Source organism: Danio rerio, chromosome 25 (assembly GCF_052040795.2).
Source record: "Danio rerio strain M-AB ecotype USA chromosome 25, GRCz13ab, whole genome shotgun sequence".
Lineage (NCBI taxonomy): Eukaryota > Metazoa > Chordata > Actinopteri > Cypriniformes > Danionidae > Danio > Danio rerio.
This window is the reverse complement of record NC_141045.1, coordinates 16916742-16942853: the sequence shown is the minus strand read 5'-3', so window position 1 is coordinate 16942853 and position 26112 is coordinate 16916742. Positions and strand designations below refer to the sequence as shown.

The window sequence follows — 26112 nt, the reverse complement described above, 5'->3', positions numbered from 1 at the left end:
CACATTCAAACTTTTTAACTTTTCAAATCTTTGCATTTTTAGGCCCTAAAGAGCTTTTGTCGTCTAAATTTGTAAAGTTGAGAAAGACAAAACCTGTAATTTGTGCAGGTAGCTTGTTACGACATGTTTTAAAGTTAAGCAAGTGAACAATCAAAATACATAAAACTTTTTTTTACACTCCCTAAAATAGTGCATTTGATCCCCCAGCATCACTATATAATCACCAGACTGAAAAGCAGTTTTGACAGTAGATGCCTGGCAGCTTCAGCTGATAATTAACAGAAGCAAAAGAAGCACTTCATGTTCAGTGGGTCAGCAAAAAACCAAACATCAAATCCATATCAAAGCTGCAATGTTTAATTAGCATATACAGACACTAATTAATCGAGATTGCTAAGCGGCACAAGCAAACACCCACCTATACGGCACAAAGAACTATCTTGTTATATATTTAGTATGTAAATACTGTAGAGAGCTCCCATACTGATGGTGCGAATAGCAATTTCCCAATTATGTACATTGTTGTGCTCCAAAAGCATGAAGCATCCTGTCCTCTTCGGGGTGGAGAGCACATTTCATTCACTTTCCCATTCGCCTCACACTGTGCTTTTGATAGATTGTGGGATAAATATATCATCGCTGAGATGAGATGAGATGATAATAAGATTCATAACGCTAAGACGGGACAACAATGGTTAAGAAACTGCCTCAAAACCTCTTCTTGTTGTGTTTGTTGACGTCTCATCATTGAATAAAAAACTCAAAATCTGACCTTGGAGGAATGGTTTTTATGATAGGTCTGCAATCATGACGTTCGCCTCATTAACTAACTGAAGCATGTTATAATGCTATTTCATTTTTTTATTCCAAGCTAAACTTGTCTGTGGAAATGTGGACCGTAAGCTCAAGGTCAAAACTCACCACGGGACTCTGGGAGAAAAGAAAATGACATATTTTAATCATCATAAAAAAAAGAGGGGAAAAAGATTATTTGAATTCTTCCTGGCAATAAAAAAAAGACTGAGAAAAGATAGCAATCTCTGTCCATGTAGCAGCTATGGGGAAGAAAATTACAGCTTTAGAAGACCTTTTGACTTTGTGTTTATACATGACTTTGAGTTTTAAAGGTAAAGCCACCGTGCTAGAGTCGTAAACAAGATAATGGTATAATTTATCACTGCAATGATACTCCAGCAAAGCTGTTTTGTTGTTGCGTATTAGAAGCATTAGCCAGTTATAGAATTATTTCCCCACCCATTTTAACCCTCATATACAGTAGCATTTTCTTTGGTTTGACCCAGAAAAGACATACAAAGACAGTACTTTAAGACTATAGGGCTGCACAATATATTGTTTAAGCATTGATATGGCAATGTGTTCATCGCAATAGTCATATCGCAAGATGTGCAATGTTGAATCTGAATTAAACCTGACTAGGATTTATAGAATTGTATTTAATTACTGTATTAATGCAAAATTTATATGATTTATGAAAAAAAAAACATATATGCTTGGAAATTTTGTCTTTTTTTCCAAATAATCACATTTCTAAGCAAAAACACTTTTTTACTAAGATTATTTTACTTGCCCCACTCACAGATTTGAATAGTTTTGTTTGTTTTAAGGAACAACTTGAAAGTAAAAGTAAAAAAATAAAGCAGAAAACAAAACACTATTTTCATTGGAATTTTACTTTAATTTTTACTAAGAATTTTTAGATATGTTGACTAGAAACAAAGTATTCATGCAGTATTTTGTATATCATGGAGTATTTATGGCAGAAAATTTAAATATTGCAATATCAGATATATTCTAATGTTATGCGGCCCTATTTAAGACTTATATTATTATTATTACTTTTTTGCTGTTAATTTATATTTCAAGAAACGTTTCATTTTAAAAGAAAAAAATGGAATAAATGTGTCATATTTGCATATAGTGTATGATTAGATGTCAAAAATATGCTTATAATATCTATTAAGCTATATAAAAGCATACGTTTAGAGAAATTGATTTAACTAATAATCATGAACATGGTAGACATAAATAAGCAAGTTTCATACATTTAGGCAGTAAAAAAGGTGAGTTTGAAATTTAAATGGAATTTCATAAAACTCTTTTGATTTCATGCTTTCATGTTGTTGATGCCAAATTCTGACCCTACCCTCCAAATGTCACAGCAGAAATGGAGACTCATCAGACCAGGCAACACTTTTCCAATCTTCCATCATCCAATTTTGGTGAGCCAGTGTGAATTGCAGCTTCAGTTTCCTGTTCTTAGCTGACAAGAGTGGCACCCAGTATGGTCTTCTGCTGCTGTAGCCCATCTGCCTCAGGGTTCAACATGTTGTGTGTTCAGAGATGCTCTTCTGCATATCTTGGCTGTAACAAGTGGTTATTTGAGTTGCTGTTGCCTTTCTATCAGCTGAACCAATCTGGCCATTCTCCTCTGACCTCTGGCATTTGTGCCCACAATTCAAATATTGAATACTTTCACATTCATTTATTAAGAATTTGTTATTGGGCACAATGTAGTTTCAGTACAAAAATAAATAAAATCCTATTTTATGTCCTATTATGAATTCGTCAGGATTCAAACTGACCTGAAAATAGTATACAGGTTTTGAATGCATTTACAGTAAATCAATGAAAAATAGAGAGAGAGTGAGCATCTACTTACAAGAGAACACTAGTGAGCTTCTCTGCAGTGCTGTCGAATACATATGTCTCCTGTCTATTGTCACGATTTGGCATTCAGAAGAGACTCTGATTGAAATATTTATTCGCACGGCTCAGCTTTTTTCTGCTGAGAATGTTCTGCTGTTGCCTTCCCGAAAGCAATGTGCCTAATGGTGAAATGATGCCTGCCAAAAATGACAGTAAATGAGTGTGATGGTTTTTGGAAAAGGCTTTGATGACTGATTTTACAGTGGGATGCTTGTGGCGCTGCAATGTTTCTGGAAGCCGCTTCCTTCAGGCGTATAACAGGGAAAATTATGCGCTAAAGGAGTCTGAAATAGCATTACATGCTAAAAGCTTTAAAATGATCATAAGTATGCTGCAGCACAACTGTAAACATGTTAAAGGAATAGTACATCCAAAAATGAAAAAAATACTCTTTTCTGCCAAAGAAAGTGAATAATGAAAAGTGGTCATTAAATACTGTAGTATCATTAAAGAAGTCCATATGACTGCTTTTTTAAATTGCTGGACCATTTTAAAGATAGTTCATTTGTGATCATAAACCAAAACAAAATGGTTTTATATTTATAATATGTATGTTTTATTATTCCATTACCAAAGTCCATTACTTTATTATTTTCCAGATAGCTTGCACTTCATTTGGAGGATAGTGAGAATGTGAAGATTGTTGTCAGATTGCAATATTAAGTAAAACACCAGAAAGAAAATGCATCATTTAAAAAGAAAACAACTTCGCATTTATTGTTTAATTATGTTTGTGTTATCCTGTCATTGTCTTGATCATAGATTTTTTTTAAATAACACTTTGTTTCACCTATTTTTTCCCTTAATATGCACAGGTATGGTAAAAAAGGTAAATGGCATGAAATTCTCAGCTTATTCAGATTTACCCTTTATATTGATGCGTTTCAGTAAGACATTTTTTATTTTATTTTATTGTCTCATCTACTGATAAATGTCTTCCAAATTTCAAACAAAACTGGGGTTATTTGTATCTTTTTTTCTTCTTTAGAAATCAATATTTGGTGGAAATACCATGATTTTCAATCACAACAAATGCTATTTTCTTTGAAATTAGGACATATAATAATTTTATTATAGAATAAACTTTAATTCTAATATAGGCATATTCAGTATTTAGTTTTGAGTCTCTAACTACCATAATAGTACTGTGTGAAAGTTTTTGACTCTTCTAAAGCGTAAAAACACCATAACATGTTAGCAGATATTTAAGAAACATGCTAAGTGAACATTCTTGTTCATCTGAAAAACAATGCTGTCAACAATGCTATTCTGCTTTGATATTGTCTGTTGCATGCTGAAATGCTTTCTTTGTTTTGGTTCTTTTAACCCACACACTGCCACATTAGCCAATTATATTTCAGCACCCCGCGTTGCCTTGTTGGAAAACCGCATATTTGATTCATTCACTCATGATGGCTCTCAAAGCTAAGCCCTTGACCAAAATGCGACCTCCGGTGGACAGTAGCAGACTCCAAAATAAGACGCAGATTCAGAGTTCCACATGAGGTTATTAATTAGCAAATAATATAAATATTGTGGCTGTAAACATTAGGTGAGCAGATTAGATTGTAACCCTGTGTTCTAACAACACACTACATGATGAAATTTGCAGTGATAAGCAATTTGGCTTTTTGAAACATGACAGAAATTTAAAAACAGCCATTCAGAAGCACAGAATACGCACTCACTTATGAAATGGTAAGGTTTATAATCTAATTAACATTATTAAATGTGGATGCTGAATCACTGATATGTGTTGGTTTGGATTCACAGCTCTAAAGTTTAATTTCAAACGGTTTATTTTATTTTCAAGATCTGGGGTGAACTACTGTATCTGCTGCTGCTTTCAGTAGTTTGGCAATAAATGTCATGTAAAATGGCATTCCAACTGACGTTGTTAGCATTTAACACTCAATAAAGCACATGAGGTTATCTGAGGTGATCATTGTCAGTTTTCTGTTGTTCAGCTGCAAGAAATAGAAGCCATTTCTAGTGTAGCAATGAGGTGTTAGTTAGAACAAAACTCCTTTTAATATGGAACATATTCCTTCTGCATGCCATCGCTTTTATTTAGAACACGATTTAAATCAGCCTTTAGGCTTGATAGTCAGACTTGCTCCTTTTAGTCCTTAATCTGGCAACCTGCGCTTGCATTTGTTTTGATCCAGGAAAGCAATACCTAGTTCAACCACTGGGTCTCAAACTTACATACTGCACCTTTAACTTTTATTGTGTGAAAAACCGCAGCATGAACATTGTCCTAAACATCTGCATTTCTCAAAAAAAGAAAAAATTGGATTAATAGGAGTGAGTGAGGAATGCTATTACTTGCAATAATTTGAAAAAAAAAACCAACAACTTCTGAATGGTAGTCCATATTATTATTATTATTATTATTATTATTATTATTATTATTATTATTATTAACATGTTATTAGTGTACATGACTGCATATTTATATGATATCTTAATTTTGCACTTTCAACTTTTCAAATCTCTGATGTCAGAATCAAAATATTTCAAGTCAAAAAGCGTTTTGAGATTATTGAATGATTTACAAAGTTAACTTTTTAAAAAGCTGAAAAGCATACAGATCTACAAAGCATATCGGTTCAAAAGGGCCCCTATAGACAGATTCCCCCTTTCTAGGGTTACAAAGCGACCGCAGTGCCTCAAAAGATGAATGATCATGTCAGGTAAAAGCAACCAACAGTATCAAAACGGAGATCAAGCATGTGGAAAAAGCCCTGAAAGCACAAAAGAGCTGTAAAATAAATGGACAAGATAGAAGAAAACAAAATCAATTTGGGAATATGATAGACACTTGACAGCTTCAAAGAAAGGAATTGGGGAATAAAAGTAGATCTGTTGGAAGCTGGCTTTTTATATGTTGTCCTGTTGTTCCTACAATATGTGTCTTTGTATTTTTAATATTGATTTCTTATTTCTTTTAACTACTTGTGAATTTTCTGGGTTGTTGAGAGAAATGGTGTTGACAGGACTTTCTGCGTACTTGTTTGCGATGCCAAAATGAACGAATGTCGACAGCACCAAAGTGCCTGTAACACAAATCAATAAATAATTGTGGGTGAATTTGTCAACCATGCCCCAAGACAATCAACGAAAATCAAAGACCTTCCAGAAATACTGTATGTGAGGTATGAAAACAGACTAGCACTGAAAAGTGACACATCTTTCTCTTTTATGATAGTATAATATGAATAGTATACCATAAATCATAACGTATATCATTTCAATATGCGGCCACTTTATTAAGTACGCCTTTTTAATTGCTTGTTAGTCCAAATATCTAATTAACCAATCAATACAGGAGCGGATTTAGGGATGGGGCCAAAGGAGCACCGGCCCCCTTTTTAAATCCGGTTTAGCCCCTGTTGTGCTCCTCTCCTCTAAGTCATTGCTGACTAATATCAAAGCTCGGACAAAAAGATGCACTTTAATTCTTGTTGAATGCCAGTGACACCTGTTACTTCAGCTGTTTTTCTTGTATGACGAGTGATTTCATCCCTGTAGATCGATTAGGCATGGGCCGGTAAAAGATTCTGATGGTATGATGACCTTAAATAAAAATATCACGTTGTCACGGTATTGTGGTTACTGCTTTAAAATAGAGTAAAAAAAAAACTAAAACTTTTCCCCCTATTGAACACATTATATTTTATTTTGAGAAATGTTTAAAATATTTTGTAACCTTAACATGTCAGGCTAAATAATTAATATAAATTATTGACTTGTGCTGTCTTAGATCCAAATTAGATCCAAAATACGGTTTTCTTTACACTTTAAAATGGCATCTTTGTATATCTTTTCTGCTGGAGATATTGTTGTCCTAAAAACAAAACAAACAAAAAAAAATCATACACAAACCATAAGAATGGTACAGCAGAAAATGTTGACGATTTTAAAACCTTGATTTTTTCAAATTGTAGTATACCTTGAAAACAGTTATCATCCCATGCCTCGACTGGCTTGTTCCGAAAACAAGGATTAAAATTGTTATAATGTTGCTTGCCGTGGTTCGCATTTAAAGCGGAATGTTTTAGAACGGACCAAAATTGATAGTTATGGTATGGTACTTAGGGTATTTATAGTGTCTTAGGAATCGCCTGATTGTTGAATCATGAATTGGATAATGCGGGACCAGCCGCAAGCAATCAAAGCATGTGATCTTCTCTAAATTAGTTTAGAAATCAATTGCACTTAGTCATAAACTAAACATGTCATTCATTGATCGGAGCTACAGAGCTTATTTTTCACAATACCGCTCATAGCTGTCATAATTACATTGTTTTAAATTACCATTTTGAGCTGTTACGTCAACAGTAAAGGCGCGTTTCATGGAAAAATTGATAGTGAAAGCAAAGACGGGTTCTTTGCTGTCATTTACCCTGCAACACGGACACTTTCTGTTTAGAATTATTGCACTTTTTTATCACTATTAAAATATTTCAAAACAATTGTGATGGCAAATCTGTCAAAATGACGAATATCAATTACCGAAAAACTTCGGCAAATAGACAAACTCTATGACAAACACCCCGTGCAAAAAAATCAGCTTTTTTAAATAGCTGCATCATGCATGACATTTACCACATTATAACACACTTGAACATGTTAATAAGCATAGAATGACCATTAATATGGAAGCCCAAGGCAATGTTTGAATGGCCACAACATTTCCTTGTGTGATTACAACAATAATGTTTTCCTCTTGATTTTAAGCGTATCTAAGGTTGTATTAAACATACAATGCATGCGGGACACTTATTTTAAAAACAGGACCAGCACCAGAAAGCAAAACGCAGGATATACAGATTAAAATGCAGGGTTAAAGTGTATACAACGCCACACTGAAGAAGCATAAAGATTGTTTAAATTTATGTTTTGTTAGTTTAATATGTATATTGTGAAATTTGCTGTGTATCTTTGTAATGAGGTAACAAACAAACGTAAACTGATAAATATACCACTGCAGCTAAATAGATAGTTAACAATGCACCTACTTAATGTAAAGTGAAATACAATTATTTTTCACACTTATGTGCATTTCAGAGCTTCAGGCACTGACATAAGCTGCAGAGCATTAGAGTAGATATTAATATTAATATAATTAATTATTATGACCATTCCAAAGATGGTAAAAACTAAAAGTGTAATTCTAGGCGTAATTCCAAAATCATTTCTGAAGACATTTTGAACTTGCCTAAGCCATTACAGCAGGCATACAACATCACAAGACATTAATATTAGGTTAGATTTAAGTCATGACATCAGGTGACCAAAATTCAATGTCTAGTCAGCGTCTAAGGACAACGATATGACGTTCAATGATGACATCAAATTATGTTGATATTTGGTTGATTTTAGATTGAAAAGTGTTGGAAAGTGACCAAAATCATACATCTGATAGACGTCATAGTGGTAACGTCCACACAATGTCAAGGTGTAACAAGATTAGACGGTGATATTTGGTTAATTTTAGGTTGATGTTAGGTTGGAAGTTGACACTGACGTCGGCCTGACATTGGGTTCTGATGTCAACCCGATTTTCATTTCCAAACTAAATCCAAGGTCCCCATGATGTTGGGGTACAACGTCAATATGATGTCATGTTGATGTCCTGTGCCTGCAAGGATATATTTACAAATACGTATGTAGATTTCAGAGACCAGTTTAACATATTGAATCAATGATACTCAAACACTGGTCTGAGAGTATTCCAGAATCCAAAATTTGTAGACCAATAGGAAATTAATTTGGGCCAAAATGCAATATCTACCCTATTTGCATGTGGATGAAGAAGAAAAGGCTCTGTGATCATCAATCTGAGATGTGTCAAGATGCGCACTGCAATTCCACCTACAGCGCATTGTGTAAAAGACAAATGGGAACATGTAGGTTATGAACCTTTCCCAGGTGCCCTTTAAAATCCTCATGGAGACAGGTCGTCGTGTTACTGCTGAGTTATACGGCACACGCTTTTCTTCAAAGCTGCTAAATGACCTTCCCTCTCAGACTGAATACGATTGTTAACGTGTCTTTCGAGAGGCGGAAATTAACATTAAATTACAGCAATGTGAAGATCAGCAGATACTGACTAATGTGTTTAATTAAGATGCTAGAAAGAACCTTCTGTTAACTGATCAACCTTTGACATGTTATTTCCATCGCTGTGAGTGTGAGGGAAACTTCAGAAACATAAAAATGAGTGCCAAGCAACTTTTGATAGAGCGAAAGCAATATGGAATTTGATTTTGTGGGCACTGACGAAACTTTAGATCAATTATTATAGATGAAAAAGTCCAGCAGGGGCATTGCTTTTAGTGCTGGAGATTTCTGAACCATCCCAGTGACTTCCATAAGATTTGTTCTTCCTCTAGATTATATTCTTAAATTTTGTTCATATTAGTGAAATATATGAGTGCAGAATTGGGTCAATTGTCAATAGCAGAGCTATATATGAAGCACTTAACACCCAGATGCCAGAAATTGCCACAAATTCACATGGCAGATTTGCATTTGAATGACTGGGTTTTGTTAAAAACATTCACCATACAGTGGTCAATGTGCTTGTACATTTACTGTAGGTTGATACAAATGTCTATTTTGAGTCACTGAATCACTTTGTGAATCACTGAATCATTCATTAGCAAAACAAGTCTTGTAACGCTTTAACTAAATATACTAAAATACTGAAAAAACTAATGACAGTAAGCTCTCTCTCCATAACAGACAATACACCAAATTAATTCATCTATTTTGTTGACTTTGTCAAGACCGAGATGAAAGAAAAATTCAAAGAAGTTATGTAAAGTGTTCGCCAATCGACAATCAATGGACCTTTTTAGGCTGAGAAAAAAAATGTCACCGAATCACAACTCTGAGCTGCTGATGGCCAAAATAAGTCTTATTAGGCCTTATATTACGAACTTTACATTTCATCTTTAAATGACAACAAGCTCTTTTTTCACAAAAGCAATAAAGCAGACCATTTTCTTCCATTTTGTCAACTATAGGGTTAGCCATACCCTACTGAAGTGAGAAACATCAGATGAAAAGCAAAGTTCAAAACATTTCGTCCAATTTTGTAAAGTAAGGGCCAATTTAACCGTGACTATAGAATGACAACAAATGTCTTTTATACTGTATCTATTAAGAATCGATCACTGAATCGCTGAATCATTTGATGCCAAAGCTCAATAAGCTTTTACTTCACAAAAGACAATAAAGCTGATTGATTCATTTTCATCCTCTTGCCGACTGGACTCACAGGACTTTAAGTGAGAGCACTAGACATCAGTAAAGAAAGAAGAAATCCTGTGAAATTGTATGTAATTTGCCCAGCAAGGGTCAACGTGACAACCCCAGACAAATATCTTTTTGTAGATACTGAATCCCTGAGTCATTTGACCAAAAAGCTCAATAAGCTCTTTGTCCATAAAACACAATGTAGCAAAATGATACATCTACACTACCTGATAAACGTCTTGTCACCTATTCAAGATTTAGGAACAACAAATAATAACTTGACTTCTAGTAGATCATTTGGTATCAAAAGTGGCTTATATGAAAGGCAAAGACCTATAGATTACCAATATAAAATATTATCATGCCTTGATTTTTTATTATTTATTTAGGACAGTAAGGTCCGCCTTTGCTTAACTGAAATAATGTATAGTATAGAATAGTCATGGTGGAGTGGAAAAATAATTCATGTTGTGTATAACTCCCATGAGCTTGAACAACGGAATCCATACATCTCTGCAATGACTCAAATAACTTATTAATAAAGTCATCTGGAATGGCAAAGAAAACTTTCTTGCAGGACTCCCAGAGTTCCTGCAGGACTCCCATTCTTGCAGCCTCCTCCTTCATCTTACCCCAGACATGCTCAATAATGTTCATGTCTGCTGACTGGGCTGGCACCTTGTCAGGAGCAACTTGACCTTCTTTGCTTTTAGGAACTTTAATGTGAAGGCTGAAGTGTGAGAAGGAGCGCTATCCTGCTGAAGAACTTGCCCTTTCCTGTGGTTTGTAAAGTAATGGGCAGCACAAATGTCTTGATACCTCAGGCTGTTGATGTTGCCATCCACTCTGCTGATCTCTCACACACTCCCATACTGAATGTAACTCAAAACCAGATTTTTTCATCACCAAACTTGACTGATTCCTGTGAGAATCTTGGACCCATGTGGGTTGTAGTAGTTCTTCTGCAGTATTTCAGATGGTTGGGATGCAGTTCAACAGATGATTTATTTCAAAAATCTACCTTCTGCCACTTTTCCAAATAATCAACTAGAAGTCAAGATATAATGTGTTGCTATTACAACTAGGATCGACGACAAGACTTTTGTCAGGCAGTGTACTGTCACTCTTGCACTTCAAAAACAAGAGAAATAAGTAAAAATGCTAAATTCTGTGAAATTTGACCAACAATGGTCAATGTAACCACACTTTTAGTCTTGAACAAAAGTCTTTTTACAGTATCTATAATGAGTTATAGAATCAATCATGGAACCCCGGAGTTAATAAGTCTCTCTAAATTCTGAATGCTTCCAAAACTGCTAAAAAAAACGAAGAAATAGCTTTTAAGCCTAATCAGCTCTTTCTTCACAAAAGACTATGAAGTAGATGGATTCGTTTTTCATCCATTTTGTGGACTACTCTCACTCATCCACTTTACAAGCAAAGACAAAACAAAGAGAAAGAAATCCAGGATAATTTTGCCAAGAAATGGTCAATGTGAGCACTCGAGACAAATGTCTTTTTGTTTATTTTGAGTCACTGAATCAGTCATTGAATCACTGAGTCATTTGAGGGAAAAGGTCAATGAGCTCTTTCTCCACATAAGATTGGAGATTGCGTAAGGAGATTGATTTGTTTTTCCTCTATTTTGTCGACAAGAATAAGCCCAAAAATGCACAGAATTGGTCAATATGACCTCTTTAGGATGAAAGAAATGTGCTTTTGTCTATAATGAAACACTGAGTCACCTGAACCAAAATCTCAATAACAGATGTTTTTTTCTCCACAAAAGACAAAAAACACATTGTTATATTTTTCCAATACATATTGCAAGAGACTTCAGTACAAAAAACACTTTACAAACTGTTAAAGTGCAATGAAGATTTGTTCAAAAACACAATCTCATGTATTTAAGATTCATTCACAGTTGTTCAGATGTTGTCCTAAACAAACAACATCAGAAGCACATCAAAAACACACCCCAGCTGACAAAGAACATTTAAAAGTCAATAACTGGTGGGTAAATACCTGTTAATCTCATGAAAAGAGCCAATCTCATGCTGAAAGTCCAGCAATTACTCCGACATTAGCTTTTAAGCTGAAGTTAATCTGTCTGATCCTGATATCTCTTAGCCGGAAGGTCTACCTTTTGTCGGATCTCCTCCTCCATTTTGACGGGTGATCCATACTCGGACACCTGCTTGACTCCTTCACTGGCAAATCCTCCATATTCCCATAACACATAACTTCTAGTGTGAGACGCGCCAATGAGAGCCGACCAATGATTAGCACGTCCTTTGGGACAGAAAAAACAGTTATAATATGCTAAGTATAACAAGCTATGTTTGCAACACCCTGCTTTAATACACATGTTGAAGCATCGCTTTAGAAACGAGTGACAGAAAATAAAAATGTACTTTTTACAATTGAAAAAAAGAGTTTATGCAAATAACAGTAGATAGAAACACATTTGCTGAATTAATTTTGAAGCACCGAACATTATACCCAATTGTTACTAATTGCAGCACTGCCTTCTAATGCACCAAATTCATTTTTTTTCTTTTTCTTTTTGTGAATATAGTAAAGATACACTTCACATTAGGGTGGAAACACAACTGTAAACTAGGGCTGAATGATTTTAGGAAACAATCTAATTGCAATATTTTTGAGCAAAATTAGGATCGCAATTTAATATGCATTTTATTCAAAGCTCAAATTTAAAATGTTAAATAATTAAAAATCATATTTTTAAAATAAGTATTTTGCGCCTTAAAAAAACTAAACATTAGCCCCTTTCACACATACAGACATTTACAAGGGATCCTTTGTGAACAGCCCCTTTTTTAAAAATACCGGTAAATTAATTTTGTCAATTTTCCGGAAAGAGAACTTATAGCATTACCGGTATTTTTACAGACACATTTAGCTGCTAGATATTAATCAGATACTGTTTCTGGGTTGCTTCTTAATGCCAACTGTGTAAAGAATTATCAATAAAATGCTTATGGTAAACCACTGTTTGTTAACACTTAAGCTCTGCTTCAGTTGCTTGACCCGTGTGCATGTGAAGTAAAGGAGTGCTCCGGTGAGTGCCAGCACACACTCATATTATGTACATCTCGAAAGTGTTCCTCCATATGTTTTATTTATCGAAGTTGTTCACAATACTTCTCCATCTACAGAATTTGTAATGTCGTCAAATGTGTAGACATTTAGCTGTGGTTCGAGCTCTTGTCTTTGGATGTTTCCAGGACAAAGCAGCTGCATGAATGCTAAAGCTTTAAATAAAAGTAAAATCATTAACAAAAGCCTGACCTCTTCTATGTTTACAAATACGCAGCCGTTTAGAGGTCATTTCTGGTTATTGATGTCAGAATTTACTGGTATTTTGGAATGGATGTATTTCCATTACATTCCAGGACATCCTTGTCTGTGTGAACAGTGCTTTTTTGAATCCACCAGTAAAGTCGTTCCGGTAATTTTCTGGATATGTATTGGTATCACGTTGTGAAAGGGGCTAATGACTCAATTACAGTTTAATTTACGGTTTTATCAGTTAAAATGTTTAACAGTTCACTCAATTAGTCACCTAAATATTTTTTAACAAAAACTTAAAACAGTGAAATTGCAGCCTTTGTGGCTTAAAATTTGCACTTTAAACACAAAATGTACAAAATAGATACACAAAAGTTTACTCAACTTAAAATTGTAAGTAGGCCTGTCACAATAATCAATATATTGACTTATCACATGGCGTGACCTCAATTATATTTGGTGATGCAATATATATCACCCATCCATAAAAACAATTCTAGCAACATTTTAGCAGATTGTACAACCTATAGGAAGTGTCAGTATGGTAAAAAAAAAAAACACTATAGTATTTACTATAAATTATGAAGTATATTTTCATATGGGTGCCTGAAAACTGAAAATCTGGTAGAAGATATCACAGCCTCTGCACTTTTTTGTTGACATTTATTATTATTTATTCGCTTAGGAATTTGTTCAGATTCTGATTCCAATGTTATTTTTAAAATAACTATAAATTAATTAAATATTCTTAAGAATAAAATATTATGTGTGCTTTGGAAGAGTGCACTTGCATTATGAGGCTATTATATTGTCATTCTGGCATTATATAATGAGTGACAAAAAATGTGCTTATTATTTATTATCGCAATTAATTGTGCTACAATATATCGTAAAACAAAAAATAGATATCGTGACAGGCCTAATTGTAAGGCAAAGCATTTTGAGTTGACTCAACTTAAATCAAGTCGAGTGCAGTACTTGGGTTGGCTTTTTTTTGTATATTATTGCAAATGCATTTGATTGCTTAGCCCTATAAACTATCAGTTAACTGCACTTCTAAAGTAACTTGTTTTGTGTGTGTGTGTTGCCCTTCTACTCTTGTCTCTCTACTGTAATTCATCAACGTCTGTTTCCAGAGACCTATTAACTAGCAGCTGTGTGACAACATCCGCGCTGCTTCTCTTATCTCACAAAGTATCGTGGCCCCGGCAGTCGTCTTGCCTGCTTGCCAGACAGTAAATAACAGATTGGATCATTGCCGCCACACACATAGGTAACGAAGCAGCTCTCCTGCTGAGTGCTATATTAGCAAACCAGCCCTGAGAGCTAAAGCTGTTGGAAAGAAATATTGCTGCCCACCTCTGCCTATGTTCCCACTCTTTCTGCAATGCATTTTGTTTCTTACTGTATGAAAGCAAAATATGTGTTTTCACAGCTCTTAAACTTTATTTTTGTTAGTCTATACATCAAGTGTGTATAAAGATTGTCAAATACACATTTCAGGGTTTTTTTTTCAAACGGCATCAAAACATGCAAACTTTGATGCAAATCTGCCATATTTCAATAGGATAGCAAATTTCAAATGTTAAAAAAAGAATTAATGTGTGAGCAAAATTTGATTTGATAATGTTAATAACATTTACAACAGAATAACAATATAATTATCATTTATTTTTATTATTAGTATAACAGAGGCTATGCTGGTAAACCTCACTCCTCTGACCTCAAAAGGTGCTCTAGCGACAGATGTTCGAGGCTTTAGCCTTCTTGTAAGAGCAACCGACTTCCATACAAAGAATCGCTGGTTTAATCGCAGCTCAAAATGGGATGGATGCAATAGAACTGGTGGGTTACATGTGGGGGCTCGTCCGGGATGGGAGTGAGGTTTTGGGGGTGAGTATAACAGAGGCCAGCTAGTGAAGCGCTATAAAAGTAAACTTTACTCCTCTGACCTCTAAAGGTGCTCTAGCAACAGATTCTAGAGGCCATGGTCTTTGGCCTCCTTGTTAAAGCAACTGACTTCCATTCAAAAAAATTGCTGGTTTGATTCCAGCTCAGAACAGGATAGGTGCAATAGGACTGGTGGGTTACATGTGGGGGCTCGTCCGGGATAGGAGTGAGGTTTAGGAGGGCGAGTATAACAGACGCCAGCTAGCGAAGTTCTATACAGGTAATCCTTACTCCTCTGACCTCAAAAGGTGCTCTAGCAACAGATGTAAGAGGCCACGAGTTTAGCCTCCTTAGCAACCAACTTTCATACAAAGAATCACCGGTTTGATCCCAGCTCAGAACGAGATGAGGGCGGTAGGACCAGTGTGTTACAATATTTTAGGTGGTTATTTTTATTTCTGTTTGTTTCTGATTTTGTCATCTTTTTGAGTTCAACCTGGCCTCGATATATTTCATTTTTAGTAATAATTTTGCCACTTCAACTTACAACTAACTGAAACATTAATATATTTTTTTCTATTTTTAGTCCATTTATTACTAGTTTTGTCCTTTTTGTTTTGTAAATAACATATTTTTATTTTTTTCAGATTCAGTTTTAAAACACTTGCTGAAATATTAGTATTTATGTTCATCATTTATATTTATATTTATACTTTGCTTAATTTATTATTGTTTCAATTTTAATAAAAAAAACTTACTTTAACTTAAATAACAATTAAAAAGAATGCCTTGAAAACAAACTGAAATAAAATATCTGAATAATAAAAAAATTATTTATTCAATTTTCATTTTAGTTAACAACAGCAACAACAACAAAGTTTGATTTATAGTTAAATGCTATAACAATAATTTCCAAACAAAAGTTTTACACCTCACAACGCTAACAAACAATCAAACAAACAAACAAACAAATATTTATGATCCTAAAATATTCATATCATCAACTACACAAGCTCACAACACTAACAAACAAACAAACAAACTAATATTTATGATCCTAAAATATTCATATAATTAACTACACAAGCTAAAATATCACAAAGACCTTGTTCTTACTTGGGTAATCTTTGGGATGGAGCTTCTCCGACCAGTTTCCATAGAAAGTCACTCTATACTTGGCTGTTCCACAAGCACAACACTCTTGAGCAGGTTTTTCAGTAATCGCAACAGGATCTATAAAGCAAACAGACATTCAGGTAGTAGTGATTTCACTTTATTAGTACAGTGCTCATTTAAGCTTTCCATTTTTCTTTCTTCTGGTGGTGGCAATCTTGCTATCTCCTTTTCTTCAACCATGAGAGTTTTGCCACCTTTATCTATACACACATGCACTTATATAATCCACCAAACATGCATAGACACAATCATCATCAATGCAAATTTTATGTGGAAACATAAAAGCAGATGCCAGTAGGGAAAACAACAGATTTATAGACGTAAAAAAATGCTATCACAGGGATGTGCATGAGAAGCTTTAAAATTACCTTTCTCGCACAATCTTTTGGTAAGCGAGCCCTCGTCTTGGAAGAAAATGATTCTTCGCTGCACAACACTGGCCCTGTAATGAAGACATTACAATGTTCATCCAACTATTGTTGCCTTTTATCTTTCATATGTAGTTGGGAGAAACTGTGCTTACTGTACCACCGCTATTGCCTTCACAACTGTAGTTTAGAGGGAAGAGAAGATGCATCTTTGAACAGTGCATTGTTACATTTGCATAATGATACTATCTAAGAGCGTATTTTCAGCTTGGCTTTTGAAATGAAGCCACATAAGCCCTATTTACAGCTGGTGTTAAAATGCCTTTTGGTCGACCGGATGACAAATGGAGAAGGGAGACACATCTTAAAGGGATAGTTCAAACCAAAAATGAAAATCTGTCTTATTTATCCTCCACTTGTTACAAACCAGAGTTTCTATATTCTGTTGAACACAAAGAAAGATAATAAAAGAATTACTGTATATATTATTTTTTATTCCTACTATGTAACTAGCTGCCCCCCCCCCCCAGACATTCTGTAGATTATCTTATTTTATGTTTAGCATAAGGAATAAGTTACAGTTACAGTAAATGGCTTTGGAAAAGTTTAGAAATTCTCCAGAAAGAGTTTTGTATGCTCATTTATAACCAAAGGAATTGCATCTAAAATGCAAAGCTAGTGTTTGAATATGTTTTTAGAACAATCTGTAATATTAATGAACTTATGTGGAATATTAATGAGCTTATCTGGAATAAACACATGTAAAAATTGGTACTTCATTTTTACCAAATCATATATTCATTTTTAGCAAATAGGATTGATGTCTTTTTAACTGGTGGAGAGATTTATTTTAGCTAGAAGGAGTGAGTGAGCAATCTTTAAGCCACCAGAGTAAGCTAGTTGTGTTATGGATGAAATATAGGCTTAATTATAATTACTGTATACTCCACAAAATGTACCAACAGAGTTATATTTAGGGACCGAGCACCTAGGGTGCGTAGGCCCTATTGGAATTGCTCCGTTACTACTACTTCTTCTTTTCAAGAATGAATCGCATTTTTGAGTATCTAAACATGCTCAAAAACTCACAAAACTTTGCACATGCGCCAGAAGCGGTAAAAATGTACGTTTGTTAAAGGTGTCAGAATAGGGTGTGGAAAAATAGCTTGACAGCGCTACCTATACACTTTTGACACAATAGGCCCCGAGCTACGATTCATGCACACGTACAAAGTTTGGCACATACATCGAACATGCCAAGACCTGCAAGAAAGTCTCTTGGATTGAAATCTCAAACCCAACAGGAAGTCAGATTTTTTTTTTCCTCTGTAGAAAAAGTGCAGTTTTTGCTATTTCTAGGCATTGCATTTTAACAAACTCCTAGGGATTTTATCAGATCAACACTGAAGTTGGTTATTGTCATCTAAAGGCCTTGGCGATGTTGAATTAGGAAGATCGTTCGAGGTTACAGAAGTAACCCTTCGTTCCCCGAGGAGGGGAACGGAAGTGCCATGAATGGGAGGATTCGGATCAGAAGCCGCTTATCTGGAGAGTATTGAACGGGCCAATGAATGAAATTAATTGGCAGCGTAAGCTTGCGCAGGTGTGCGACATCTGCAATTATCTCAGCATATAAGCACACCTGAAGCCAGCAGACGCCATCCTTTTAAGCTGAAGAGACTTTCAAACAGCTAAGGGACAGTCATTATGGCGACGGAATATGGCACTTCCGTTCCCCTCCTCGGGGAACGAAGGGTTACTTCTGTAACCTCGAACGTTCCCCTTCGGTTGGGGAACTTCAGTGCCATGAATGGGAGAATATGGAAAGCGCCATAATGACTGCACCTTACCAACACCCCCGATGAGGAGATAGTCAAGCAAGCGTGACGCACCCACATCATGGGGGGCGCGGTCCTCCAACGTGTCCCTGGCCCTAATTTATCCTACTTCAACAGAAGTTTTACGGATTTAGATATATTTTTTGGGAAGTCGTGAGCATCTAGATAATTCTAGGAAATACGACAGTACGTTGGGAAGCGTGCAATCCCGATAGGGAGGACGCTGCGGAGGCCATCCGTTACCCAAGGGGGGGATAGATGGCAGAATTTACCTATGGACTAGCCCTAAAAAGGGGGAGTACGCATAGCAAAGAGTGGTTAGCGGAGAGGGAAGACACGGGTCCGCCCAGGGGGGGGACTTAACCGTGGCGGAATAAGCATATGGGATCGCCTAGTGGGGATCACGCATAGCAGGCACCTATACCCAAAACGCGGGCTGACCAGCGGGCAGACCTACAACGTAGTGGGCCAGCAAGTGACTCCTCCGCTGAGTCAGTGCTGGGGGCCACGGAGGAATCTGCAGGGCTCACCTGACGGGGAACTTTACTGACAGATAAAAAAAGGCGCACGTACCTCCGTGTTAGGGAGAATGGCGCAGCAAGCGTGTTTCAACACCCTACCGAGTTGTCTCCTCAATCACCAAAGGGTTACCTAATACCCTTGAGGAAACCGGCTCCACTCGCAGATTGTAAAACCTTGCAAATGTGTTGGGTGTCGCCCAGCCCGCAGCTCTACAGATGTCTGTTAGAGAGGCGCCGCGTGCACGCGCCCAAGAGGATGCAACGCTCCGAGTGGAGTGTGCACGTACTCCCGGGGGACACGGCTGACCTCGACTCGAATAAGCGAGTGAAATGGCATCCACAATCCAGTGGGATAATCTTTGTTTCGATACGGCACTTCCCTGCTGCCGACCGCCATAACAGACAAAGAGCTGCTCAGATGATCTAAAATTCTGAGTACGGTCCACATAAATGCGCAGAGCGCGAACTGGACAAAGTAAAGAAAGGGCTGGGTCTGCCTCCTCCGGGGGCAGCGCTTGCAGGTTCACTACCTGATCTCTAAAGGGGGTGGTAGGAACCTTGGGCACATAACCGGGGCGGGGTCTCAGGATAACGTGAGAGTAATCCGGCCCGAATTCCAGGCACGAGTCACTGACCGAAAATGCCTCCAGGTCCCCGACCCTCTTGATGGAGGCCAACGCAACCAGCAGAGCTGTCTTCAGGGACAGAAATCTTAGAGATACTGATTCGAGTGGCTCAAAGGGATCGGATCGCAGACTCGTGAGAACGAGGGCGAGATCCCAAGAGGGCATGAGAGGGGGGCGAGATGGATTAATTCGCCTAGCACCCCTAAGGAACTGGATGACCAGGTTATGCTTTCCCACGGTGCCGCCAGCTACCGCGCTATGATAAGCGGAGATGGCGGCCACGTAAACCTTGAGAGTTGAGGGCGACAGCCTGCTGTCCAACTTCTCTTGAAGGAAAGAGAGCACAACACTAATCTGGCAATTTCGGGGGTCTTCTCTGCGAGAGACGCACCATTCAGTGAATAGACTCCACTTCAGGGCGTAGGCGCGCCTCGTGGAGGGGGCTCTAGCCTGAGTGATGGTATTAACCACCGCAGTCGGTAGGTTACCTAAGTCTTCCTCGCGTCTAGGGACCACACGTGGAGGTTCCAAAGATCGGGGCGAGGGTGCCAGATGGTGCCCTGTCCCTGAGAGAGTAGGTCCTCTCTCAAAGGGATCCGCCAGGGGAGGGCCGTCGCGAGGAGTGAGAGCTCTGATATCCAGGTCCGGTTGGGCCAAAGGGGCGCAACTAGCAGAACCTGTTCCTCGTCCTCCCTGACCTTGCACAGAAACTGCGCGAGCAGGCTCACTGGGGGAAACGCATACTTGCGCATGCCCGAGGCCAGCTGTGGGCCAGTGCATCCGTGCCGAGAGAGCCCTCGGTCAGGGAAAAAAACAACTGGCAGTGAGCGTTCTCGGGGGAAGCAAACAGATCGATCTGGGCCTCCCCGAATCGCGCCCATATCAGCTGAACAGACTCGGGGTGGAGTCTCCATTCTCCAGGGCGTAACAGCTGTCGTGAGAGCGCATCGGCTGCACGATTGAGCGTGCCTGGGACGTGAATGGCGCGCAGCGATTTCAGCCGCGGGTGACTCCAGAGGAGCAGACGGCGGGCGAGCTGAGACATGCGGCGAGAGCGCATACCCCCCATGCGGTTGACATACGCCGCCGCCGTACTGTCCGTCCTGACCAGCACGTGTTGCCGCTCCAGCACCGGTAAAAAGCGGTGGAGAGCGAGGAACACTGCCAACAGCTCTAGGCGATTGATATGCCAATGCAGCTGGGCACCCTTCCAGAGGCCCGCAGCCGCATGCCCGCGACACACGGCCCCCCAACCCGTGTTGGAAGCGTCTGTTGAAACAACAACATGGCTGGACGCCTGTCCTAGAGGCACACCGGCCTGTAGGAACGAGGGGTCGTTCCAAGGGCTGAGGGCGCGGCGACACAGCGCAGTAACCGAGACCCGGTGTGTGCCCGCGTGCCATGCGCGTCTGGGGACCCGATCGTGAAGCCAGTGCTGAAGTGGTCTCATATGGAGCAACCCGAGCGGCGTGACGGCGGCTGCGGATGCCATATGCCCCAGGAGCCTCTGAAAGAACTTCAGTGGGACCACTAGTTTGCTGTCGAGCTCCCTCAGACAGTTCAGCAACAGGCGAGCGCGTTCCTCGGAGAGGTGCGCTACCATGGTGATCGAGTCCAGCTCCATCCCGAGAAAAGAAATCCTCTGCACGGGGGCGAGTTTGCTCTTTTCTCGGTTGACCTGAAGCCCCAGTAGGCGGAGATGTCGAAGCACCTCGTCCCTGTGCATAATCAATTGCTCCCGCGAGTGGGCTAAAATCAGCCAGTCGTCGAGATAACTGAGTATGCGAATGCCCGCGAGCCGAAGGGGCGCTAGGGCACCCTCCGCGAGTTTGGTGAAGACCCGCGGAGACAGAGAGAGCCCGAAGGGGAGGACCTTGTACTGCCACGCTCGACCCTCGAACGCAAACCGCAGAAATTGGCGGTGGCGTGGATGAATGGAGACATGGAAATACGCGTCCTTCAGGTCTATGGCTGCAAACCAATCCCGAGGACGAACGCATTGGAGAATGCGCCTCTGCGTGAGCATTCTGAACGGCAGCTTGTGCAGACAGCGGTTCAAAACGCGCAGATCTAGGATTGGCCGTGACCCACCGCTCTTTTTGGGTACGATGAAGTATGGGCTGTAAAACCCACTCTCCATCTCGGCTGGAGGAACCGGCTCGATTGCACCCTTCGCCAGGAGGGCAGCAATCTCCTCTCGCAAGACAGGGGCGGACAGGGGGTTGACCCTGGAGAAATACACGCCCGTAAACTTGGGGGGCCGTTTCGCGAACTGAATCGCGTAACCGAGTCTGATTGTGCGTATGAGCCACCGCGAGGGGCTGGCCCGCGCTAACCAGGCAGGCAGAGCCCTCGCTAATGGAGTCATCGCTACAATCGCTGACGTACCAGCGGTGGGGCAGCGCGGAGTGGGTGTGCTGATCCGGGAAGCACGAGGGTCCCGCGGAAAAGCTGGAGGAGAGCGATTCGCTCTGGCTCCGCACCCTGACTCCGGAGAGGGGGCTGGAGGGCTGAGGGAAGGGAGACCGTCCCCCCAGCGCTCGTGAGCCACTGGCGAAGCACGTAGAGTCTGCGAGCCGGAAGGCAGCGCGTCCCGGACTGGCAGAACTCGTGCAGTCACATCCGGGGAAGGGAAAAAGTGCTCTTTTACTGATGTTTTGGTGGCACTGAAAAGTACCGTTGTTATCGGGCCCCGCCCTCCAGCGGGGAAAGAGCAAGTTTCCTCTTCTCCGGATGGCCTGTCTCAGGGACGCTTCGCGGTCCGTTTACCGGACTTAACGGCGCCCTGGGCAGGAGGGGCTGCCTGCTTTCGAGGTGAACGCCGCGCCCGCTTGGCCGGAGGCGCAGGCGGGGGCGGGGCAGCACTCGTTGGCGGGCGCCCTCGGCGAGGAACAGCGGAGGTGGATGGCTCGGCGGGCGGAGCGGGCTTACGGCCACGCCGATAGATGACATTGCCCATCGCATCCGACTGCTCTTTCACCGCCTTGAATTCCTGGGTGAATTCACCGACGGTGTCGCCGAACAGGCCAGCCTGGGATATGGGCGAGTCAAGAAAGCGAACTTTGTCAACGTCGCGCATATCGGCCAGGTTTAGCCAGAGGTGGCGTTCCTGAACCACAAGTGTGGACATCGTCCTCCCCAGCGCACACGCGGCGGACTTAGTAGTCCGAAGAGCATAGTCGGTCGCGGTGCGCAGCTCATGTAATAAGCTTGGGTTGGACCCGCCCTCGTGCAGCTCGGCCAGCGCCTGCGCTTGGTAGCGCTGGTAGGTGGCCATCGCGTGCAAAGCAGAAGCAGCCTGGCCCGCAGCCTTATAAGCTCTGGCTCCGAGGGAGGCAGACAACCTACAGGCTTTGGACGGGAGGCGGGGCAAACCCCGCCACGTAGAGGCGCCGCGCGGACAAAGATTGACCGCGATAGCGCGCTCCACTGACGGGATCGCCTCATACCCCCTGGCAGCTCCGCCGTCAAGGGCGGTGAGGGCGGAGGCACTCGCAGCACGAGCAGAGAAAGGTGCCCTCCAGGACTGCGTGAGCCTACTGTGCACTTCCGGGAAGAAGGGGACGAGAGGCTTCGAAGGCTTCGCCTCCTGGTCCTCTACGTAGCACCCATCTAGTCGGTCCGGCCGCGGAGCTGGGGGATAAACCATCTCCAACCCCACGGCCGAAGCAGCCCGGGAAAGCACGGCTAACATGTCCGCTTCAGGATCCGATTTGACAGCGCTCACCTGCCCGGAGGGGGCGAGCGGGTCCGGATCTTCGTCGGACAGTGAAAGCCCACCCTCCGATGCCGCGGAGGACATCTGATCTCCGGTGTCAGCGAGTGTGAGAGCTACCATCTGGTTAGACGGATCACTCTCACCACCCGAAGCTTGGATGGAGCGCCGTGAGGAGCGAGAGGTCCGCGAGCCCGTGGGCGGCGGATTAGCTCCCGCTGAAACCCTCAGATCTGCCCGAGCGCCCGCTGCTTTTTTAGAACAGGAGGCAACTGGGGTGGCTCGCTCTCTTGCGAAAGTTAGCCGCGATCTTAGCTGTGCAACGGTCATGGCATCGCAATGACGACATGAACCGCCCGCGAGCACCGCATTAACATGCTGGACCCCCAAACATGCAATGCAGTGATCGTGTCCATCATCCGGAGACAGGAAACCCCCGCATCCAGAAACGCACAGTCGGAGCGCCATCCTGAAAAGGACGTGCTGCACGACTGTGTTGCTCTTTTAGGAAAGTTGCAACTATACGCACCGCTCTGGAGGACCGGACCCAAAGAACCGCAGGCAAGGGAGAAACCCAGCTCGACCGTCTGCCACCGCGAAGACCCACTCTGGACCGGGAGACACACTCGTTCGCTCTGAAGTGCTGATCAGCAAGAGGAACCCTCATCGACTCACTCAGAAAGGATCTGAAGCGAAAAGGATGGCGTCTGCTGGCTTCAGGTGTGCTTATATGCTGAGATAATTGCAGATGTCGCACACCTGCGCAAGCTTACGCTGCCAATTAATTTCATTCATTGGCCCGTTCAATACTCTCCAGATAAGCGGCTTCTGATCCGAATCCTCCCATTCATGGCACTGAAGTTCCCCAACCGAAGGGGAACTAGAGTTTTCCGTGTTCGTGACGCCCTCACAAACTTTGTTGCTTCGCCATGAATAAGGAAGTTGTTATAAATCAAGCATGCATTGTCCGACCTGAACACGTTCACATGCCAATATCCATTTATAGTTATAGCACCACCTGCTCACAACAGGAAATGACATGAAGTTTGGCATGAATATGTGATTTTCTCTTTTTTTTAATATACAGTTGATGTCAGAATTAGCCCCTTGAATTGTTAGCCCCCCTGTTTATTTTTCCCCTTAATTTATGTTTAACTCAGAAAATATTTTTTCAACACATTTCTAAACATAATAGTTTAATAAGTAATTTCTAATAACTGATTTATTTTATCTTTGCCATGATGACAGTAAATAATATTTGACTAGATATTTTTCAAGACATTTCTATACAGCTTAATGTGACATTTAAAGGCTTAACTAGGTTAATTAGGTTAACTAGGCAGGTTAGGGTAATTAGGAAAGTTATTGTATAACGATGGTTTGTTTTGTAGTCTATCAAAAATATATAGCTTAAAGGGGCTAATAATTTTGACCTTAAAAAGGTTTTTAAAAAATAAAAAAAATGCTTTTATTCTTGATGAAATACAACAAATAAGGCTTTCTTTAGAAGAAAAAATAATATCAGATATACTGTGAAAATGTTTTTGCTCTGTTAAATATCATTTGGAAAAAATGAAAAAAATAATAATTCAAAGGGGAAATGGGACTGACTTCATCAGTGTATCAGCTTAAATTATTATTGTCCACTGTATTCTCTCATCCTGAGGCCACTGGGTGGTGGTGAGCCCAGGTGCGAGGTCCCTTTCATCGCTGCTTGCAACTTTATTTAGAGTTGTATTTTGAAGCAGTCCACATTTGAAGTAGTCTACATTTGAAGTGGATCACCAGCTTTCATCAAAGTTGTCCTCAAACTACAGAACAACACCCGTTCTTGTCCAAGGACAATTTTAAAAAACATTTTTTAAATTTCATTCACTTCGAATGTTGACTACTGTATATGAAAACACACACACACACACACACACATATATATATATATATATATATATATATATATATATATATATATATATATATATATATATATATATATATATATATATATATATATATATATATATATATATATATGTAACAGAGGCCAACTAGTGCCATGGTCTTTAGCCTCCTTCTAAAAGCATCTGACTCACGTGCAAAGAATCGCCGGTTCGATCCCAGCGAGTGGGTGGTGTAGGACCGGTGGGTTACATATACATGATTTAATATCTGCATAAACAGATGATCAAGTGTATGGTTCAAGTGTATTCATATCCCTTCAGTCAAAAGAAAAAACAGAAAAAAAAAATTGTGAAATGACACATGCACTGAACACATGCCCTGAAATTGTTTATATGTGTTTCTTATCTCATCACAAACACACTCACAATATACATGTTAAACTACCAAAAGATACATCTAAACAGACCCTATGCCTGTTAGATGCCACATTCTGACATGCTGTGGCTTGCTAAGAATTGCTCTTAAAGCCCTTAAAGGTGTGTGAGTGAACACACACTGGTGCTACCATTCGCCATCTGTCCAGATGTATAGAAAGCAATGTAAAGATGCAACACAGTGGGCTTTAGTCTACATACTTCTCTTATTTTTAAAATAAGAGTCCCACATACATAGTAAGTTTAATGTAAGCTAAGATCATTTAAAAATAAGGAAAACATGATCACTGTGGTAATTTCACTAGGAAATGTTGTGGTTAATCAAACACTGCCTGGG

At 40.2% G+C, this 26112-nt stretch overlaps 2 protein-coding genes across 3 annotated transcripts in view; one reads left to right on the top strand and one right to left on the bottom strand.

Annotated features, from left to right (window-relative positions):
* LOC147830838 (uncharacterized) overlaps window positions 1-26112 on the top strand; it is a 688366-nt gene that overhangs the window by 100903 nt on the left and 561351 nt on the right. The gene's annotated exons all lie outside the window — the stretch shown is intronic.
* spon1b (spondin 1b) overlaps window positions 1-26112 on the bottom strand; it is a 153327-nt gene that overhangs the window by 93854 nt on the left and 33361 nt on the right. For both annotated transcript variants that reach the window (XM_087311102.1, NM_131517.1), the window contains 3 exon segments: window positions 16743-16816; window positions 16315-16431; window positions 12140-12288 (listed from right to left, as the gene is read on the bottom strand). In XM_087311102.1, coding sequence (XP_087167228.1) covers window positions 12140-12288; window positions 16315-16431; window positions 16743-16816 — 340 coding nt within the window.